The sequence below is a fragment of the Stigmatopora nigra genome, chromosome 1 (genome assembly GCF_051989575.1).
Source record: "Stigmatopora nigra isolate UIUO_SnigA chromosome 1, RoL_Snig_1.1, whole genome shotgun sequence".
Taxonomy (NCBI): Eukaryota; Metazoa; Chordata; class Actinopteri; order Syngnathiformes; family Syngnathidae; genus Stigmatopora; species Stigmatopora nigra.
In genome coordinates, this window is record NC_135508.1 from 9,412,339 (window position 1) to 9,428,877 (window position 16,539).

The 16,539-nt window shown below is 40.7% G+C and overlaps 2 protein-coding genes across 6 annotated transcripts; both read left to right on the forward strand.

Annotated features, from left to right (window-relative positions):
• Window positions 1-377: 377 nt before the first annotated feature.
• On the forward strand, window positions 378-2,560 carry LOC144194019 (glucose-induced degradation protein 8-B homolog). Of its 4 annotated transcripts, none has more exons than XM_077712765.1 (5): window positions 378-504; window positions 811-937; window positions 1,034-1,230; window positions 1,544-1,741; window positions 1,811-2,560. In XM_077712765.1, exons 1-5 carry the CDS (start codon window positions 481-483, stop codon window positions 1,982-1,984), a joined length of 720 nt encoding a protein of 239 aa, XP_077568891.1. In that variant the 5' UTR covers window positions 378-480; the 3' UTR covers window positions 1,985-2,560. The 4 variants fall into 4 exon arrangements, with proteins under 4 accessions (XP_077568891.1, XP_077568916.1, XP_077568901.1 ...); XM_077712790.1 differs by having other exon boundaries at window positions 393-504; window positions 797-937; XM_077712775.1 differs by having other exon boundaries at window positions 395-508.
• A 355-nt stretch (window positions 2,561-2,915) lies between these two features.
• On the forward strand, window positions 2,916-16,262 carry LOC144204669 (voltage-gated purine nucleotide uniporter SLC17A9-like). 2 transcript variants are annotated; one of them, XM_077728786.1, is made up of 13 exons: window positions 2,916-3,295; window positions 3,989-4,186; window positions 4,362-4,501; window positions 5,033-5,132; window positions 5,211-5,341; window positions 5,436-5,532; window positions 5,637-5,733; window positions 6,109-6,196; window positions 6,296-6,330; window positions 6,412-6,527; window positions 6,643-6,698; window positions 6,783-6,812; window positions 16,182-16,262. In XM_077728786.1, exons 1-13 carry the CDS (start codon window positions 3,162-3,164, stop codon window positions 16,202-16,204), a joined length of 1,245 nt encoding a protein of 414 aa, XP_077584912.1. In that variant the 5' UTR covers window positions 2,916-3,161; the 3' UTR covers window positions 16,205-16,262. The 2 variants fall into 2 exon arrangements, with proteins under 2 accessions (XP_077584912.1, XP_077584903.1); XM_077728777.1 differs by lacking the exon at window positions 16,182-16,262 and adding an exon at window positions 7,172-7,633.
• Window positions 16,263-16,539: the final 277 nt, after the last annotated feature.

Genomic DNA, 16,539 nt, shown 5'->3' on the forward strand with positions numbered 1-16,539 from the left:
ATACAATGTAACAACAATTTGAAAAAAAAAGCTGAGAAAAAAATAAAGCTTGAGATTTTTTAATTTAAATGGTGTCTTGATTGACATCATGAGTTTTAGAGTCTTGAAGTTTTATAAGAGTTCAAAGAAGTATATGCAACAGCATCAAGATTTGATCTTTGTAAAACCACCTTGTGATGTGTAGTGAGGTTCTTTAGAAAATTCTCAGTTATTTTGAAATACTAAATTGTTTTTATAATTATTTTATTGAGGTAAAACTGTGGAATTACTGATTTTTGACGGTCTTTAGAAAAAAAAGGATTTTAGTGGGTATACTTTAGCGACTTAAAGTTGATATCTAGATTGAGCTCTGATATTGCACTAAATTAAATTCCCACTAGAGGCAACAGAGCCATTTCCACGCCTCTAAACACGGATAAACAAATCGGGAAGCGAAGAAGAAGGAGCGTCCGTCTCTGCAAGCGTGTAGCAAGATTGCTAATGCGGGGACGAAGCGACTTGTTTGTAGGTATTGGCAGTATATAAATCCTTGTTTTGTTTTGCAACTAATTTATTGTTGTCCTTAACCATGCATGAACATCCCTTCAGGCTGTGTCCTTTTGGAATGGTGGGAATGTTATAGCCCAGCGTCATGGTTGTGTTTTTTTCATCAGAGGCCTGACGCATCTAAATTTAATGTTCGTGTTTTGTAAACGACAATCTTCTAATTGCAATCATGATTACCCTGTCAATCTCGTTCGAATCTCAAATCTAAGAACAGAATGGATTCTAGAGTGTAAGATCAGACGTTTTATAGTCCCTGTTTTCTAGGATAACATCATGAGCTATGCAGAGAAACCAGACGACATAACAAGAGACGAATGGATGGATAAACTCAACAATGTCCACATACAGAGAGCTGATATGAACAGACTTATTATGAACTACTTGGTGACAGGTACGGTTCTCCAAATCAACACCGATGATCCGAGAAGGATGTAAACAATACAAATAGAAGAAACGATGTATGACACTTTGTTTTTGTTTTCAACAGAGGGATTCAAAGAGGCAGCAGAGAAGTTCAGAATGGAGTCTGGAATCGAACCAAGCGTGGACTTGGAATCCCTGGATGAAAGAATCAAGATCAGAGAAATGATTCTGAAGGGACAGATCCAGGATGCTATTGCACTGATCAACAGTCTGCACCCGGAATTGCTGGATACAAATCGCTACCTTTACTTTCACTTGCAGGTAATTTCATTCATTCGATGATTCGTATACTCTAGACTTTCAAGGGGGCCGATCAAGATTAAGACAATTTGAAGTGTCAATTTTACTGTGTTGGGCTGCATTGCATTCCGTTACTTTTGTTGTAATGAAATCAAAATATCCAATCCAACCCAAAGCTAACTGCATCACAGCCGCTTCAACGATAGTGCGCACCGCTGTGGAAATGTTTGATCTGTGACTTTGACTTGTTCATTTTAAAGGGGAAAAATCCCAAATCAAACTAATCTCATTCTCTGTAGGCAATGGTGACGTTCTTTTTAAATTGTGTTTGCAGCAGCAGCATCTTATTGAACTCATCCGCTTAAGGGAGACCGAAGCAGCCCTCGAATTCGCCCAGTCTCAGTTAGCGGAGCAGGGCGAAGAGAGCCGAGAATGTTTGACTGAGATGGAGAGGACGCTGGCCCTGCTTGCGTTCGATAACCCTGAGGAGTCACCTTTTGGAGATCTCCTCAATATGATGCAGAGGCAAAAGGTAGCATTTAAAAGCACACACCCATATTTTTCCATGGTGGCTATTCAATGGCATTTCTGTGTTTTTCAGGTATGGAGCGAAGTGAATCAGTCTGTGCTGGACTATGAAAACCGGGAGTCAACACCCAAGTTGGCCAAACTCCTGAAACTACTGCTGTGGGCTCAAAACGAACTGGACCAAAAGAAAGTGAAGTATCCCAAAATGACAGACCTGAGCAAGGGGACAATCGAGGAGCCAAAATAATGAAAGAATTCAAAAGATGGACGTTTCCAGTATCTATTTATACTCCAGCAAAATGATGTTAGGTCATTTTTTCTGCCCAAACCTTTTATTATATTGAACTGGATTGATACCATTTTAAATGACCTCTCACTCAATTGGAACATGTTTGATGTTATCATTTTATTTCACAGGATATCTTTTTCATATTTACATGTCCACAAGTTTTTTTTTTCTGTCTATCGGCAGGGAAAGTTGGGATTTGAAGATGAATAAAGCCTAAATTAGGCCGTCTCTGTCTGACCATTAAATTATGCTTCCAGTTAAAAATGTTTTGTTGTGTTTGCACGTCCTAACTAAAAGCTTCCATGTCAGCAACCAGATGACACAAGACACTGCAGGACACTTTGGATTTTTTTGGGGGTGTAGGGGCCCGCGCTTAACTTGTCCTTGGCATAGTTGGCAAAGTTGCAGTTACAAGTACATGCAACTAAATACACAAAAATGTCATGTACGTGGTTAGAATAAGATGTTCATTTGCTGTGCTTCTATTCACTGCATTCATTTTATTTTACAATAAATACTAATTTTACAATTTTACTATAGCATTGAGTCTTTGATAACCTTGGATGTTATAGCTGTCATGAGATGTGATGGCTGGCAGTGGTAAAAAAGCATTAGGGTTAATAAAAGCATTGGAAACATTCTCATTTATTGTAACCCCCCAATTCTACAAGCTCTGCCTTCATTAACTATTTTTTCAACAAACAATTTATGAAAAGAATGTTTAAAGTGCCATTATTAATCCTGCTGTATATATTCTATATATACTGTACAATATATATTTATAATTGCATATGTTCACTACGTGCATCACCAAAAATGGTCACTAGAGGGGCTCATACGAAACGTTCATCTATTTGTAACCGTAGAATCACTTCCTCGTTGAGCGCCCTCTTCCGATCACACAGCGACGTGCATGGTCGGGGAAAAAAAGAAATGACACGTGGATTTCTATCCAGTGGCGTCAAGAAAAACAGTCTTCGCTCAGTTTCCGCCTTCCGTTCACGAATTCTAGTCTCAGGTTTATCGCGGTGACATGTGTTTCCAAACGTCGAAAGTAGACTGCTTCTTCCTGCTTAGTCCACAGGGAAGAAATTGATAAAGTGTCGAGGCTGTCGCCAACATCACACCACATTGAATGGCAGTGATTCAAAAACATGGCAAGAACTATGGTCCAGATTTCCTCGGTCACAAGGAGAACCATCCGGCCGACAAGATTGGAGTCCCTGGCTGTCCCAAGAAGTGGACAGAACACAACAACAACTGGTCAAGGTAATTAGTTGACACATTTTTGCACTGACTCTTGATTCTGATGACCTACCTATCCTTAAGCTAGCCCAACTTGCAGTCACATAAGTACCGTGATCGTGTACCTACGTTGCATTAATGAAAACATTAGATCTGTTATTCTATATTGTATTAAGAGTTTGCACTAATTTAAACCTTACTCATTGTCAGGTCACTCGTTAGCTGCCATTGACGGCGCTAGACGCCCAATCCCTTTTGACTGGGTGGGGCAAATGTCAAATCCTCCAGTTGCTCCTCCCAGTCCAAATGGATTGGACGCCTACCGTCGTTATTGACACAGAAAGATGAACATTCTGTCTTTCTGGTTCAAATGAATGGAATGTCTGTCTATTTCCGCCATTGAGTTAAATACCTTGGAAAAAAACAACAACAATAACTTTTAAGTGTTACTTTGGGCCATAACTGTTGTGTATTTCAGTTTGTATTAATTTAATTAATTTTGTTTTATTCACATTTGATTAATTTATTTGAGGCTTATAAGAGTAATAAGTACAATAACTATTATTATTGCCCATACATAGTTTTTTCCTCTATCGCTGGTTAACGGTGTCAAAGTGGCTGTCTACTGTAATGACCACTGTCCCTGATTTATGTTTTTCTGTAGTATATACAGTATATTTTGTGCTAAATTTAAAGTGTGCTATTCCTCCTGTCCAGGTCGGTAGCAAGAGTATGGACAGTGGTGCTCCTGCTTGGTACGTGCCTCCTTTACTGTGCACGGGTTGCGATGCCTATTTGTGCAGTCAGTATGGCGGAGAAGTTCAACTGGAGCAAAAGGGAGTCAGGCATGGTCCTAGGAAGCTTTTTCTGGGGTTACTGCTTCACTCAAGTCTTTGGAGGATATGTCAGTGACAGGTGGGGGTTATTTTTTTATAGATCTGCCAGTAGATCACCATCAAGATATTACATACCTCTGGAAAATAGTCATTTTTTTCATTAAAAAATGGATATGAATAGGCCTGCCAGGATCAGCCCTAGAACTAGAAGTTTGTGACATAGATCTGTTGCAATCTTTCATGTGTGCTCACAGGGTGGGTGGAGAAAAAGTCCTCCTTCTCTCTGCTGCTGCCTGGGGCTCAATGACTGCCTTCACTCCCATCTTGGCTCATTTTTGCTCCCAGCCAATCTTTTCCATGACACTGTCACGCTTTCTTATGGGCCTATTACAAGGTAAAGTAGTTTGACTGAATTATATGACAGCAGATAGAAATTTAGTTTGTTCTCAACCCATGCAAACAAAGTAGTAGTTTGTTTATTCAGTTTAATCCGCAAACATAACTATTCACACGAATCAACATAAAAGACAGTAAATAAATGAATAGATAAATTGATTACGTTATGACAAACAAAAACGTTATGTGTGGATGCCTTTTTATGACTGATATTATAAAGGCTGGAAAGCTACATACAGCTGCTCTTGACTTTTATAGTTTTGCTGCTGAGAATTCAATAGAAATAATCAGGCTTTTAAATAAGTCAACCCCAAAAACATATGGGAAAACTTTAAAAAATCGAAAGGGACAACAAAGTGGACTGAGGGAACATATTTAACCAACATTTGCAAAAGGCTCATTCATAGAAATGATAATTGCATGTTTGCATAGCACTCTAAGACCACCATTGCTCATAATTAGAAAACTCGGAAGGCACAAATTGTTGTCTCTACAGCTTTTTTGGTTATTTGTGGAATATTGATTCCAGGTGTTCATTACCCTTCTTTGGCAAGTCTGTGCTCTCAAAAGGTGGTGGAGAGTGAGCGAGGCTTCCTCATGAGCACAGTGAGCAGTGGATCCTATCTGGGGTGAGTCACATCTGACGTAAGCAAACGTGATGTGCAGAGTGGGGCTGTTGTAACATCTGCGCCGGTGACCTTTTCCAGCACCCTCATGATTGGTGGGGCTGGCTCCCTCATGCTGGAACTCTACGGCTGGGAGAGCGTCTTCTATGTGTCGGGTATACTGGCACTAATTTGGGCCTACTGCATGTGGAAATACTTACTCAAAGGAGAAGGCAAGTGAGGCTTTTAGTGTATTTGTTGTCTTGGATGTCCTTGAGGTCATTGTCCTCTCGTATGCAAGCATGTCTCTTTCATCCATACACACAGGGCCTATTATCACTTTGGAATCGCTGGGAAGTGGTGGTCCACAGTCCAGACTGAGCAAAAGGCATTGGTTACGGCTTTTGAGACAACCTGCAGTCTGGTGAGAAAATAAGTTGAATGAAAACAAGACAAAGTAACATAGTAGACTATATACACAATAATATAGAGTTGCCATTCATTTGGTCTCTCTGGTTTGCTGACCAGTGCTGTGATCATTACGCACCTTTGCGCCGCAAGCACCTTCTTCACATTGTTGTCATGGCTGCCAACCTTTTTCAAAGACATGTTCCCTGATGCCAAGGTAACCAGATCCACTTGTCAAGGAGGGGGAAAATAATTAAGACCCAAAACACTAAACCCAAGGTTATACCATTGATGTGCTTACACAATGCCTTTTCCGTACTTGTCAGCCTTTTGATGGTGCAGTATTTTAGTTAACATTGCTACACTTACCATTTTCAGCGTGGATAATAAACAATATAATGATAACAGAGTACAAAAATGCTAGAGTGCAAGTTGATGTGCAAGTAAATGAATAGAAAAGATACAAATATATATATTGATTGCATACATTTTTGGTAGATTGCATTCATTCATTGATATGAGGATGTTTAAATTGTTAATTGTGACAAATGTCCAAATGTATTTTTGTGATTAATAATATAACTCTTAATAGGGCTGGGTGTTCAATGTCATTCCTTGGTTCGTGGCAATTCCTTCGTCAGTTTTTAGTGGCTACCTGTCTGACTACCTCATCAGTCAAGGTATAAAAGTCAATTTTCTTTGGTTTACCAAAAATGTACTGGTCCTTTTTCAAATGATCTGGTTTCATTCAAGTGGTTGTCCAATTGTCATCCCAACAGGCTTTGACATAGCATCAGTGAGGAAGTTAATGCAGGTACTAACATCATGGATCTTGAAACATTTGTCCAATCTGTAAATTTATATGCTGTCTTTTGCTTTATCCTCACATCTCTAGTTTGTCTCCATGGGGGTTTCCAGTGTGTTCACCCTACTTCTGTGTGGAAAAACCACATTTTCCTGGGCTGTAGCATATGTGTCAGCAACAATGGGCCTCACAACCTTCTGTCACAGGTATTCAGCCCATGTTGTGCACTTTTTTGCATTTCGACAAGTTCTGTTATTCTCTTCCACGACATATTGTTGTTGTATTTTACTTGAATAAACTGATACCCTTATCATTTCACAGTGGTGTATCTGTAAATGTTCAAGATCTTGCCCCATCTTGTGCCGGGGCCTTATTTGGTAAGTTGAAACCAACAATATAGAAAACTTTTAAAATTCTTAAAGACATGATTCACATTTACATGTGTGTGTGTTTTTTGACAGGTGTTATGAACACATGTGGCGCATTCTCAGGTGAGTTTCTCTTTATATGAGACGACGGCAACCATTAATCAAAACCCGAATCTATCTCTAAGACTATATGTTTTCACATATAACACTCACAAAAGAAAATCGACTCAAATAATTAATCTACCTCTCAGACTTTGAGCTTGTACACCTGTTGTCGGAGGCTACCGTGTGTCATATTTATTACATTAAGAAGGAATCACGTCGTCCGTGACAGATGAATAATAGACGACATAAAATGACAGGCAATTGTCGGTCCATTTTATCGAGGAATAAACTGTGACATTTTCTCTGCAGAAGCAGCCGCTTCCACAGAACTTAGCCTTACACCTTAGCCTAATCTTTTTCACGGACTTTGTGCGCAGGTGTCCTTCTGGTGTATTTCTCAGGGTATCTCATCGAGTCCACAGGTTCGTGGGCTTCAATGTTTGGACTCATCACCGCTGTCAATTTGCTGGGCTTGTTTATCTTTTTGGCTTTTGCTGAAGCTCGTCGTGTCGACATCGACCCCAGCAAAATACGTCATCACAACATCCACATCTAAATGTTCTGCACCAACCTGGTGGAGAAATGCTAAAGCCTCCACTTGGGAGGTCTGTCTTTCATTGTCTCTTTCGCTTCATTGCTGGCTTGTTCATATACACAAACATTTCTGATCATCTTATTTGGCACTTTCTACCTACTCATTCTCACTAAGAAAAAAAAACTGGTTAGCGTGTTCATCTCACTCTCATGCAACGGCCTTCCTGTGTTTAGTTTGCATGTTCTCGCCGAGCTTGTGTGGGTTTTCCATGGGTACTCTGGCCTCATCCCATATCCAAAAATCATGCATCAAGTGTGCGTTTGTGCGTGAATGGTTTGTTTATATGTACCCTGCAATTGGCATGCAACCAGTTCAGTTCCTCAAGGTTGTTGGCTGGGATAGGCTCCAGCACCCCTGCAATCCTTGTGGGGATATGTGCTTCAGATTATGAATAATTGAATGGAAGAAAAGCCTTCATTTTGCAGTACAATTTGTTTATATTGTTAACATGGCATAGAAGCTTGTCTGTGATAGGTCAGAATTTGGATGAAAAGGAAATAGTTAATCAGTTTGTAAATCGGATTTTATTTAATTTGAATGATACTAATTTGAATGATACTACATTTCGATGGGCCTGGTTGAGCTCTCTGCCTGTAGAAGGCGGTAATTATGGTCCACAACAAAAAGGGTTCTGCAACGTATCTAAACTTTGTGTGTCATTCCAGTCGCTAAATATTTTAAGAGTTTGTTTGTTCTGCTTTGATTTCAAGATTTGATTTGTAAGCACTAATTGTCCTATAATGCTAAGAGGCTCTCTCTATGGTTACACGCTCTGTTGTGGTGGAGTGAAGGGGCCTTGTAGGAAGTAATGAGTGTGTCCTTCTCATTTGCAGCAAAAAAGACCAAAGTTACTGAAAATGTACTTCTTAACAAATGTTACTTATTTCTGTAAATAATGTTGAATGGACAATGTCCCTGACTACTCTTGAAAAGGCTTACTTATTATTTGGAATAACTTACTTATATATTTCTATGGCTAAAGACGTTTTGAGTATATTTTTTTTGAAAGAGTAGGAAATCTATTACTGTGAGTTGACAAGGTGGAGCAATTTGAAAAGCTCTGAAGTCTTGTCAATCTTGCTTTACTGGAACAGGTATCAAGACAACAAAGTCTACATCTGTTTTTTATTTGTCGGTTTGTGTTGTTTTCGGGAAGACTTGTGTTTTTCCACTCGGTCTCCATCGAACAGCCTCTTTTTGCTTTGGTGAGCATGTTGTACACTGACTGGATGAATGTTGCATACCTTACAAGAAAGTGGGAGACCTTTAGTTTGTATAACAACAACATTGACCATTTTGGTGTTCTTTTGTAGCACATTAATAACAAGAACATGATTGCCCTGGCTTTTTCTCTTGCACTTACAAGCTTTCAGATGAAAGGAGCATGTAGAAATGTCAACCTCTGCTTTTTATGCTTTTGTGCCTGCTGGGAGCTCACAGTTTGTGTCGCTGCATATTATTTTAACATTCACATACAAAGTCATAGTTTCTTTGTATGTATCGTGAAATGGGCATTTTGTAAATGCACGCCACATTCCTTGTCACTTCTTGTTACAAAAAGACAGTCAATTCTTGTATCACAGTGAAAAGGTTTTTCACTTGTGTAAGTTCTCTGTTTTGGTTCCTCGAAAACAAATGCAATAGAGCTTAATTATAGTAAAACATCACAACATGATATAGCACAGGCTCAAAACAAATGCATTGTCACTGTACGGTATTGTTTGTCTTTCCAGTTTTTCCACATTCTATCGTGCAAACTAGGTAGCAGTTCTACAAAAAATGGTACAGTAGAGTTCTAAGAGCTTTCTTTAGTTTTGATAAACAAATGAAACAGTGTCGCTGTGAAAAGGCAGTCATTGCTGTATTTTTCTAAATTGCTCTTATTTAAAAGCATGCCTTGGAATAAAAAAAAATTCGAACGACACATGAAGTTGCTTCAATTATTGTCATTTATATGTAGTTTATTTAAAATCCCACTAGGAGGCAGTAAAACGTTGGTTAAGCTGAGGGTTTAGGCCTCACTTTTTAAACTACGATTGAACTAACTTTAAAATGATTATATTCATCAGCTCACGGACAAATTTTACGTCGTGTCTGGTTCCACTCACGGGGTCGACATCACTGCAACATTTAACTGCACGACACCGTATGTCAGGAGACTGGTCACCATACTGGCAAGCTGGCATTGCCCATGTACGACTGGCCGGACACTTGTCAAGCCAGCCCACTTCTCTTGGGACCCAACAACTAGGTTGCCATAGCAACAGGTGGCGATGGAGTAAAGGGTCACTAAAAGTTGCGAGAAGTTCTGATTAGTTGGGTTGTGTGTAAAGAACCGGATCAAACAGCCTTGCACGTTTAAAGGCAGCAGGCCACTTACTGGCACAACCTTCCTGATAGAAATGACTCCATAAAAGCACATATAACCATGATGAGCAGCCCCCTATTTAATTAGCAGAGGAAACGTTGTGCAGAGGAATGAGACGGTAAACCCCCCCAACTTGTCGACCAGTCAGTGTGAGGCACTGACAGACCCCATCAGAGTCAGAGATACATGTAAATGAAATAGTCCCATTAATTAGTAATTAACATCAAGTTAATGACATTTCACTGTGTTGCCATCTCAGCTTCTGTCCTTTCTCCTGGTGGAGGGTTTGTCTCTTCCTGAGTAGAATGCTAATTAGTGCAAAACTAACTGCTTCACAGGCCCACCTCATAATATAGAGGCCATGTTAAAGAGTGGTCATTGTGTGGGGAGGATTAATCACTTTATAGTAATAGATCGGGAGGCATTATAAGTCTGCAGCTCCTTAGAGGACTGTGATATTAGGGGCCATTGATGGGCTTTATGTGCTAATTGCATTGCGCCTTTCAGCCCACTGTTGAGAGTACCCCTTGTGACTTACTACTACTTTTAACCATTCTGACACGACAAAATTCACTACTTTAAAATCTTTTCATTATGAAAGAAAGCCACTAAATGTCAAAAAGCGAGGAGTACAAAAGTATTTTGTTCGGTTATTACACCAGGGGTATAAAGGAAGTCAATGTATGGCTTGGAGTCTCAATTTGTCATTAGTTCTCCCACAAAAGGCTCAATTAGCATACTTAAAGGGGTATAAAATGTTGAGAAGGAATTTATTTAAAAGATTTTTGTCAGGTGTAACTCAAATTTTGAGACACCTATTTTTTTTTAAAGAAACAACCCTGACAAGGATGTGTTATTGAAAATAAATGAATAATATTTCACTAATCTGTTGACAAGGTCATGAAATACATGCATAGATGCGATGTATCATCATGTTTAAGTCTTCTGTTGGCTCCTTTTTTTCTGTCCAACTAAAGTCTGATCCATAGTTGACCCGTTCAAACAATTCCCATGCCTGAGCTGACTGACGATTAGCACACTAGAGCCCACAAACACAAAACTAAATATGTTGATTTCTGTCAATTAAACCCCATCAGCTGTTTGCCTCCTGCCACACATATGGCTTGTGTTAAATCTACTGAACAAGTGTAGTTGGCCTTGAGAGGGGGCATCTTTTTAATAGAACCCTTAGGGATGAGACCCACACCTGCGCAATAATAGCATTAAACCACACGAATAACCCACTGGCCAGATGAGAACGACATTAAAGTAGTTGTATGTTTCTTTGTGTGTGTGTGTGTGTGTGTTATCCCTTTCATACTCTTATATTTGTTAGTTTCCGGTTTTATTTGTTATGTTTCTTTATAATGTACCAGTGGTGCTTATATGCAATTTTATTTTTTATGATGTTTTATTTCCTAGGAGACAGTACAATGAGGTAGAGGTTAGTAAAATGTGTTTCTGTGGCTCTGGAAATTTTACAAACAAAATAGAACCCATTGTTAAATGCAAGAACTGAGAAGCTACAACAGGCTGAAAGCTGTGATCCGAAGCATGTGCATGCCCTCGTCTGGCTAGCTCCTAACCTCCAGGCAACAATAAGTTTGCAATTAATTAAGCAGCCCTGATACAAAAATAATTTTAAAAAATCAGGCTCTGAAAAAAATGCAACTTCTCCATGAAGGTGTAAACCTTTTCTATCCATTGTATGTATCCACCCTAGGATGGTTGGCTGACTAGTCCAAATTATATGCCAAGAGAGATTAGAAACCTGAGATAAAGTCTGGCACAACTGTAATACTAATGAGCTGATTTTTACCTAATATATCGTAGGTCCAGTATCTTAAACCTTAATGTTTTAGAATCAATGGTAATAAAAGAAATAAAACATACATTCCTTTGCCTTTGTCGAGTGCCAGATGGAGGAGTCACAACTGTGTAAATACAGACAAATCTTTTCTTTTCCTACACAACAAATTAATTGCCTATAATCTCAGCAAACATACCAATGGCACATATATTATATCCTGGATTAGAATTGTTTAAATATAGAAGAAAACAAACATTATGTCAGTTGGCTTGGAAAATATATATATGTGGAAGTGCGCACATGTTCCTCAATTTATTTTATGAGAAACGACAATCGAGGTTAAAATGGCAATCACATTATGTGAGTGCATAAAAAAGTACATGGATAAAGCCTTGGAAAAATATTTGTTCTGTTAGCATACAACAAGAACCACAACATTCTGTTTGTGAATGCACGCGAGGAGGTTCAATACCCCCCACGCCCGCTGGTCAACCCCCCCTCCGCTCATCTGTTCCAGCTTCACATCGCTCACACCACCAGATCTCCCCCTTTTTTTTTTCCTGGGCACTCTTTACAAAAGTTTGGCTGTCAATCAGCAGTGGCCTCAGGCAACAGGCACTGATGAAAAGACCCCTGAGACAAGGAGACCCAAATTAGATTTCAATAAGGATGTTGAATATTCATATCAGGAAACATCTAAAGGTAAATGCTTTTTGATCTCGGCGCACAAATATCACTTGTGTGCATTACCGGGTCCTGGTGCTCTGGTTCTGCACAGTTTCACACAACCTCCCCCCAGCCTGGTCCGGCCCCAGCGCCTGGCCTCGGCCCGCTCCTCGGGGGCCTTTGGTGGAATAATGATGACGGCCCTACAAAAAGGGCTATAATGAATGTTTATACTGAAGGGACCCAATAGAAAGGGCATCCACACTAAGTATTCAGTAATTAGTATTTAGCAGAAGCTGATTGCAAGGCACACACACACGCAGGGCATCATTTTTTTGTGTGAACTTTAGACACGGGAACCCCTTGACAGCAATGGGTAGAACATAGGCCCATTTCACTTGTCAACATCTTTGCTTCAGAAATCTGGCTGGTCTCATGCCATCCTCCCACTAAATATTAACACTTGCAATCTGTGCTCATTTTTACAAATTACTTTCTCTCCGCTTGTCCTCATTTAGATGAGCTGGATTGTCGTGGACTGGTCGCTAGCACTATTGGAGGCCGCATATGGAGAGATGACCATTCCTTCTCTCCTTTATTCTTCTTAGAAGTTCGATGCAAGCAGGGAGTGAGTATTTCTCATGGGTAGATTGAGTGATTTAGTGCTCACCAGAGGTCATAGAAAGTAAAGTCTTCTGGGTGGCCCGGTGGGGGCGAGTGGTTAGCGTGTCGGCCTCACCGCTTTGGGGCTCTGGGTTCTAATCCAGGTCACGTCCATCTGTGTGGAGTTTGCATGTCCTCCCTGAGCCTTTGTGGGTTTTCTCTGGGTACTCCAGTTTCCTCCAATATGCATGGTAGGCTGATTGGACACTGTAAATCGCCGCTAGGTATGAGTGTGAGCGTGAATGGTTGTCCTTTGTCTCCTTGTACCCTGCGATCGGCTGCTACCAATTCAGGGTGTAGAGTCAGCGGAGTCAGCTAGTATAGGCTCCAGCACCCTCTGTGACTCTAATGAGGATAAAACAGTTCAGAAAATGAAGTAAAGTCTTGTCTCACCATACTTACATCTCCATGGAATTTTTTACATTGCAGAAAAAAAGGCCATCATCCGTCTGGATAGCCCCAAGAAATTTCCATCACTTCTATTGTAGCAGAGATGGAAATGTGTATGGATAGTGAAGAGCAGGGGAGTGATGGGTGTGGTGGGGGTTTGTTGGGCTGGCTTGCCCTGAGGCTCTTTTCTCCTCAGAGAATCCTTGGCGCTGAGGGACTGGCCATGAAGCGAGTGGTGAAATGAGACCAAAGCACGGGGCGGCGTCTCTTCATACATGCGAGAAGGGGCCACGCGGCTAATAGTCCACGTCCAAGCCCATCATTGTCGGCACGTCAAGAGTAGCCGTGATGGTGAGAGTCTCACGGCTATGATGCAGGGAGACAAGTCGTTTCGCAACCTCCTTCTCTAGTAAAGTTTACCCGGAAAGCAAATCTTACATCATTACTTTTATCTTTTCTCATACTCTTGTGTCTCTGTGTTCTTCCACCTCTCCCCCACCCCTTCCTTACAACATGATGGTCAGTCCATTGCCAGGCAATCTGGTCTGCGATGTTGTTCACACCTCTAGTGAGCCAAAAAAAAAATCTTTGAAAAGATATGATGACTTGCCCAAGTGGTTTCACTGTTTTCTTGGTCTCACAGGCACAAGAATGACCAAACAAAGTACATATAGTACGAATATATATGTATATACATTTATAAATATAGCACCCCCCCCCCCCCTCACCCACACACACACATACACACACATGATGGTGTGTTAACCTCAGGCCCTGTGAGGTGGTGCTGTGATGCCGAGTGTCACCCAACTCCAGCCAGAGCCCTGCAGCCAGGGTAACCAGCTGTGAAACTGACAGGTTTGTCTCCTGCACTCACCTACACTTTCTTCCCCCGCACGTGCACAATCACACACACATACACACATCACACACACGCATACTGCATACGGCACGCTATTGTGGCCTGAGGTTTGAGCGCACATGTACCCTGGCCAAAAAAAATAAAAAGAGAGACACACACCCACATATCCACAGACCATTGTTGAAGCTGCAGGCAGTCCCTTTTATGCCAGCATAGAAACATGTAGTGCAAAAAGAATCGGCACATAGAGCTATGATAAAGACAGGCCAGACATAAAAGTATGTCGCTGTGTATGTAACTTAATGAAAATGATAAAATAAAAAACATAGTATTCTCTATCACCATAAAAACACATTTTATTCCCGCTATGAACTGTTTTGTTTACTTTATAATGTTTGTTTATAATATTCTAGTGTCAATTTTGCCTATTTAAAGTTTAATAAGTAAACTTTGCCTGAATATTTTTAATTTAATTTTTGTTACTAACTAATCTGATGGGACTCTGGCTATGGGAGTGTGTGTATGTATATGTGTGTTCATGTACATGTGTGAGATTTTTGTATCATGTAGGTCAGGTAAGACAAATAACATTGCCAAAAGCGTTTGAACTTGTATTCCATCCTGGAAATGCAACCCTGAGGAGATGCTGCCTTGGTTGGTCTCCTCCCCCCCTAAACCCACCACACCTATCAAACACACACAGTCCAACACACAGTCGTGAAGGTTGCCATGAGTATCCAGGTGTCTGGCGGCGCTATGGCGCCCTTTACATGTCACAACGACGGAAATCAGTGTCCCGACCAGAAGGTGTGTAGGCACCACATTTGTGGAAATGAATGTGAGTGTTAGTACATCTGTGCATGTCCGAATGTGTGTTTGCCTATTCCTAGAGGGTGGGGGAAGGGGGTAAAAAGTGTGAAAACGACTAAGCAAGTTAAAAACAAATGAAGAAAGCCACAATGGCACCTGTTCTCTGAACATCGAAGAGGGTGAATGTGAAATTCCTCGTGCGCTTTTTCTCATGGTACCACATCTCTGAACATTCCACATCAGCAACATGCACCCAATCACCTCCATCATCCCTCCCGACTAAACTTGTTCTCTCCCAAGCACACATGCACACTTTTTTTGGGTTCAGTCATGTGGCCAGATGTCCAAGTTGACACAACGCTTAAGGCGTTTGACTGGATGAAACAGTGCATTGGCTGCGGGTAAAGAGGGATTAAAACAAGGCCTGCGGCACTTGTGTTATATTGAAAACATCCTGGGTTGCTTTGTATGGAGATTTGCATACATTGGAGTCTGTGCAGTGTCGGCCCATCTGCTGAGGTGCACTGTCTCCCAAACAACAAAGTACATTTCAATATTTTACCTCTCTATCTGATGGGACAGAGGTACATCAAAATGTGTGGTGACTGTGGGGGAAATGATATGCGAGAAGACGGATGGGCGGGTGAAAGAAAAAGAGGGAGATTGGCACAACTTTGAATTCAAAAGGCTCCCAAAAGTGCCTTAAATTGAACATCAGTAAATAACTGCTTCTCTCCACAATTGTGGGAGACGATGAAAGTCTACCTTCATTTATCCAATCTGAATTCTTTTGGAAGACCTAACTACAGAGTCTTGGTGATCGACATGGGAAAATTAAAGATCCATATTAGATACAACGTGCATGGTCAAACCTCCGAAGACTGGTTGAGTGTTAATTTATCACCCTTGTGGCCCAAACCCCCTTTATTGTATTAACGCCATAATTCTGGATTACTGTGACATTTAACGGCACTGGGAAATTAGATCATTAGTGTAATATATCTGTGTACTCAATTCCGTTTGAGAGGTCAGAAACATAAAAATGAAAATAAAAATTACAGAGTGGATCCATCCGGTAGAGCAGCTCATAAGTGACAGTGTTGTGTGCGAGTTGAGGCTTTTTGTTTATTATTAATGTAATGAAAAACCACTGAATCTCCAATGTGTGTTTGCACATCCCCTCTCATTCGTTTAAGTAACCCTGCATTTTTATTTTCCTGCAGCTCCTTTCCCGTGTGTCTTTTAAAGCGAGCAAACCAGACATGAAATGGAAAAACATGCTCAGGGCAGCTGATGGTGGATGGAACAGTAAGGTGATTTAACGATGGGACGGTTTGTGTGTAGGCTGGACAGGCTGGTGCAGCCTCCGTCCTCACATGCTGAACACACACACACACACACACACACACACACACACACACACACTCACACCAAATATCTGAAAAAACAGCCAAGATGGACGTGAGGAACATGTTGCCTGCACGGGGGAGGATTTTGGAAAGAAGAATGTGGTCAATCTGTTTGTTTCACTGCCACATCCAAGACGAGTGATAATAATTTAATTTGCGTTGATTATTTTCA

What these genes read in the sequence shown, in the direction of transcription:
- LOC144204669 (XM_077728777.1), top strand. Translation starts at nt 3,162, where the DNA reads ATGGCAGTGATTCAAAAACATGGCAAGAACTATGGTCCAGATTTCCTC. An exon ending in ATACTTACTCAAAGGAGAAG is followed by an intron (nt 5,342 to 5,435) that starts GCAAGTGAGGCT and finishes CCATACACACAG; the next exon opens with GGCCTATTATCACTTTGGAA. An exon ending in TTGTGCCGGGGCCTTATTTG is followed by an intron (nt 6,699 to 6,782) that starts GTAAGTTGAAAC and finishes GTTTTTTGACAG; the next exon opens with GTGTTATGAACACATGTGGC.
- LOC144194019 (XM_077712765.1), top strand. Translation starts at nt 481, where the DNA reads ATGCGGGGACGAAGCGACTTGTTT. An exon ending in TATGAACTACTTGGTGACAG is followed by an intron (nt 938 to 1,033) that starts GTACGGTTCTCC and finishes TGTTTTCAACAG; the next exon opens with AGGGATTCAAAGAGGCAGCA. An exon ending in ACCTTTACTTTCACTTGCAG is followed by an intron (nt 1,231 to 1,543) that starts GTAATTTCATTC and finishes TTGTGTTTGCAG; the next exon opens with CAGCAGCATCTTATTGAACT.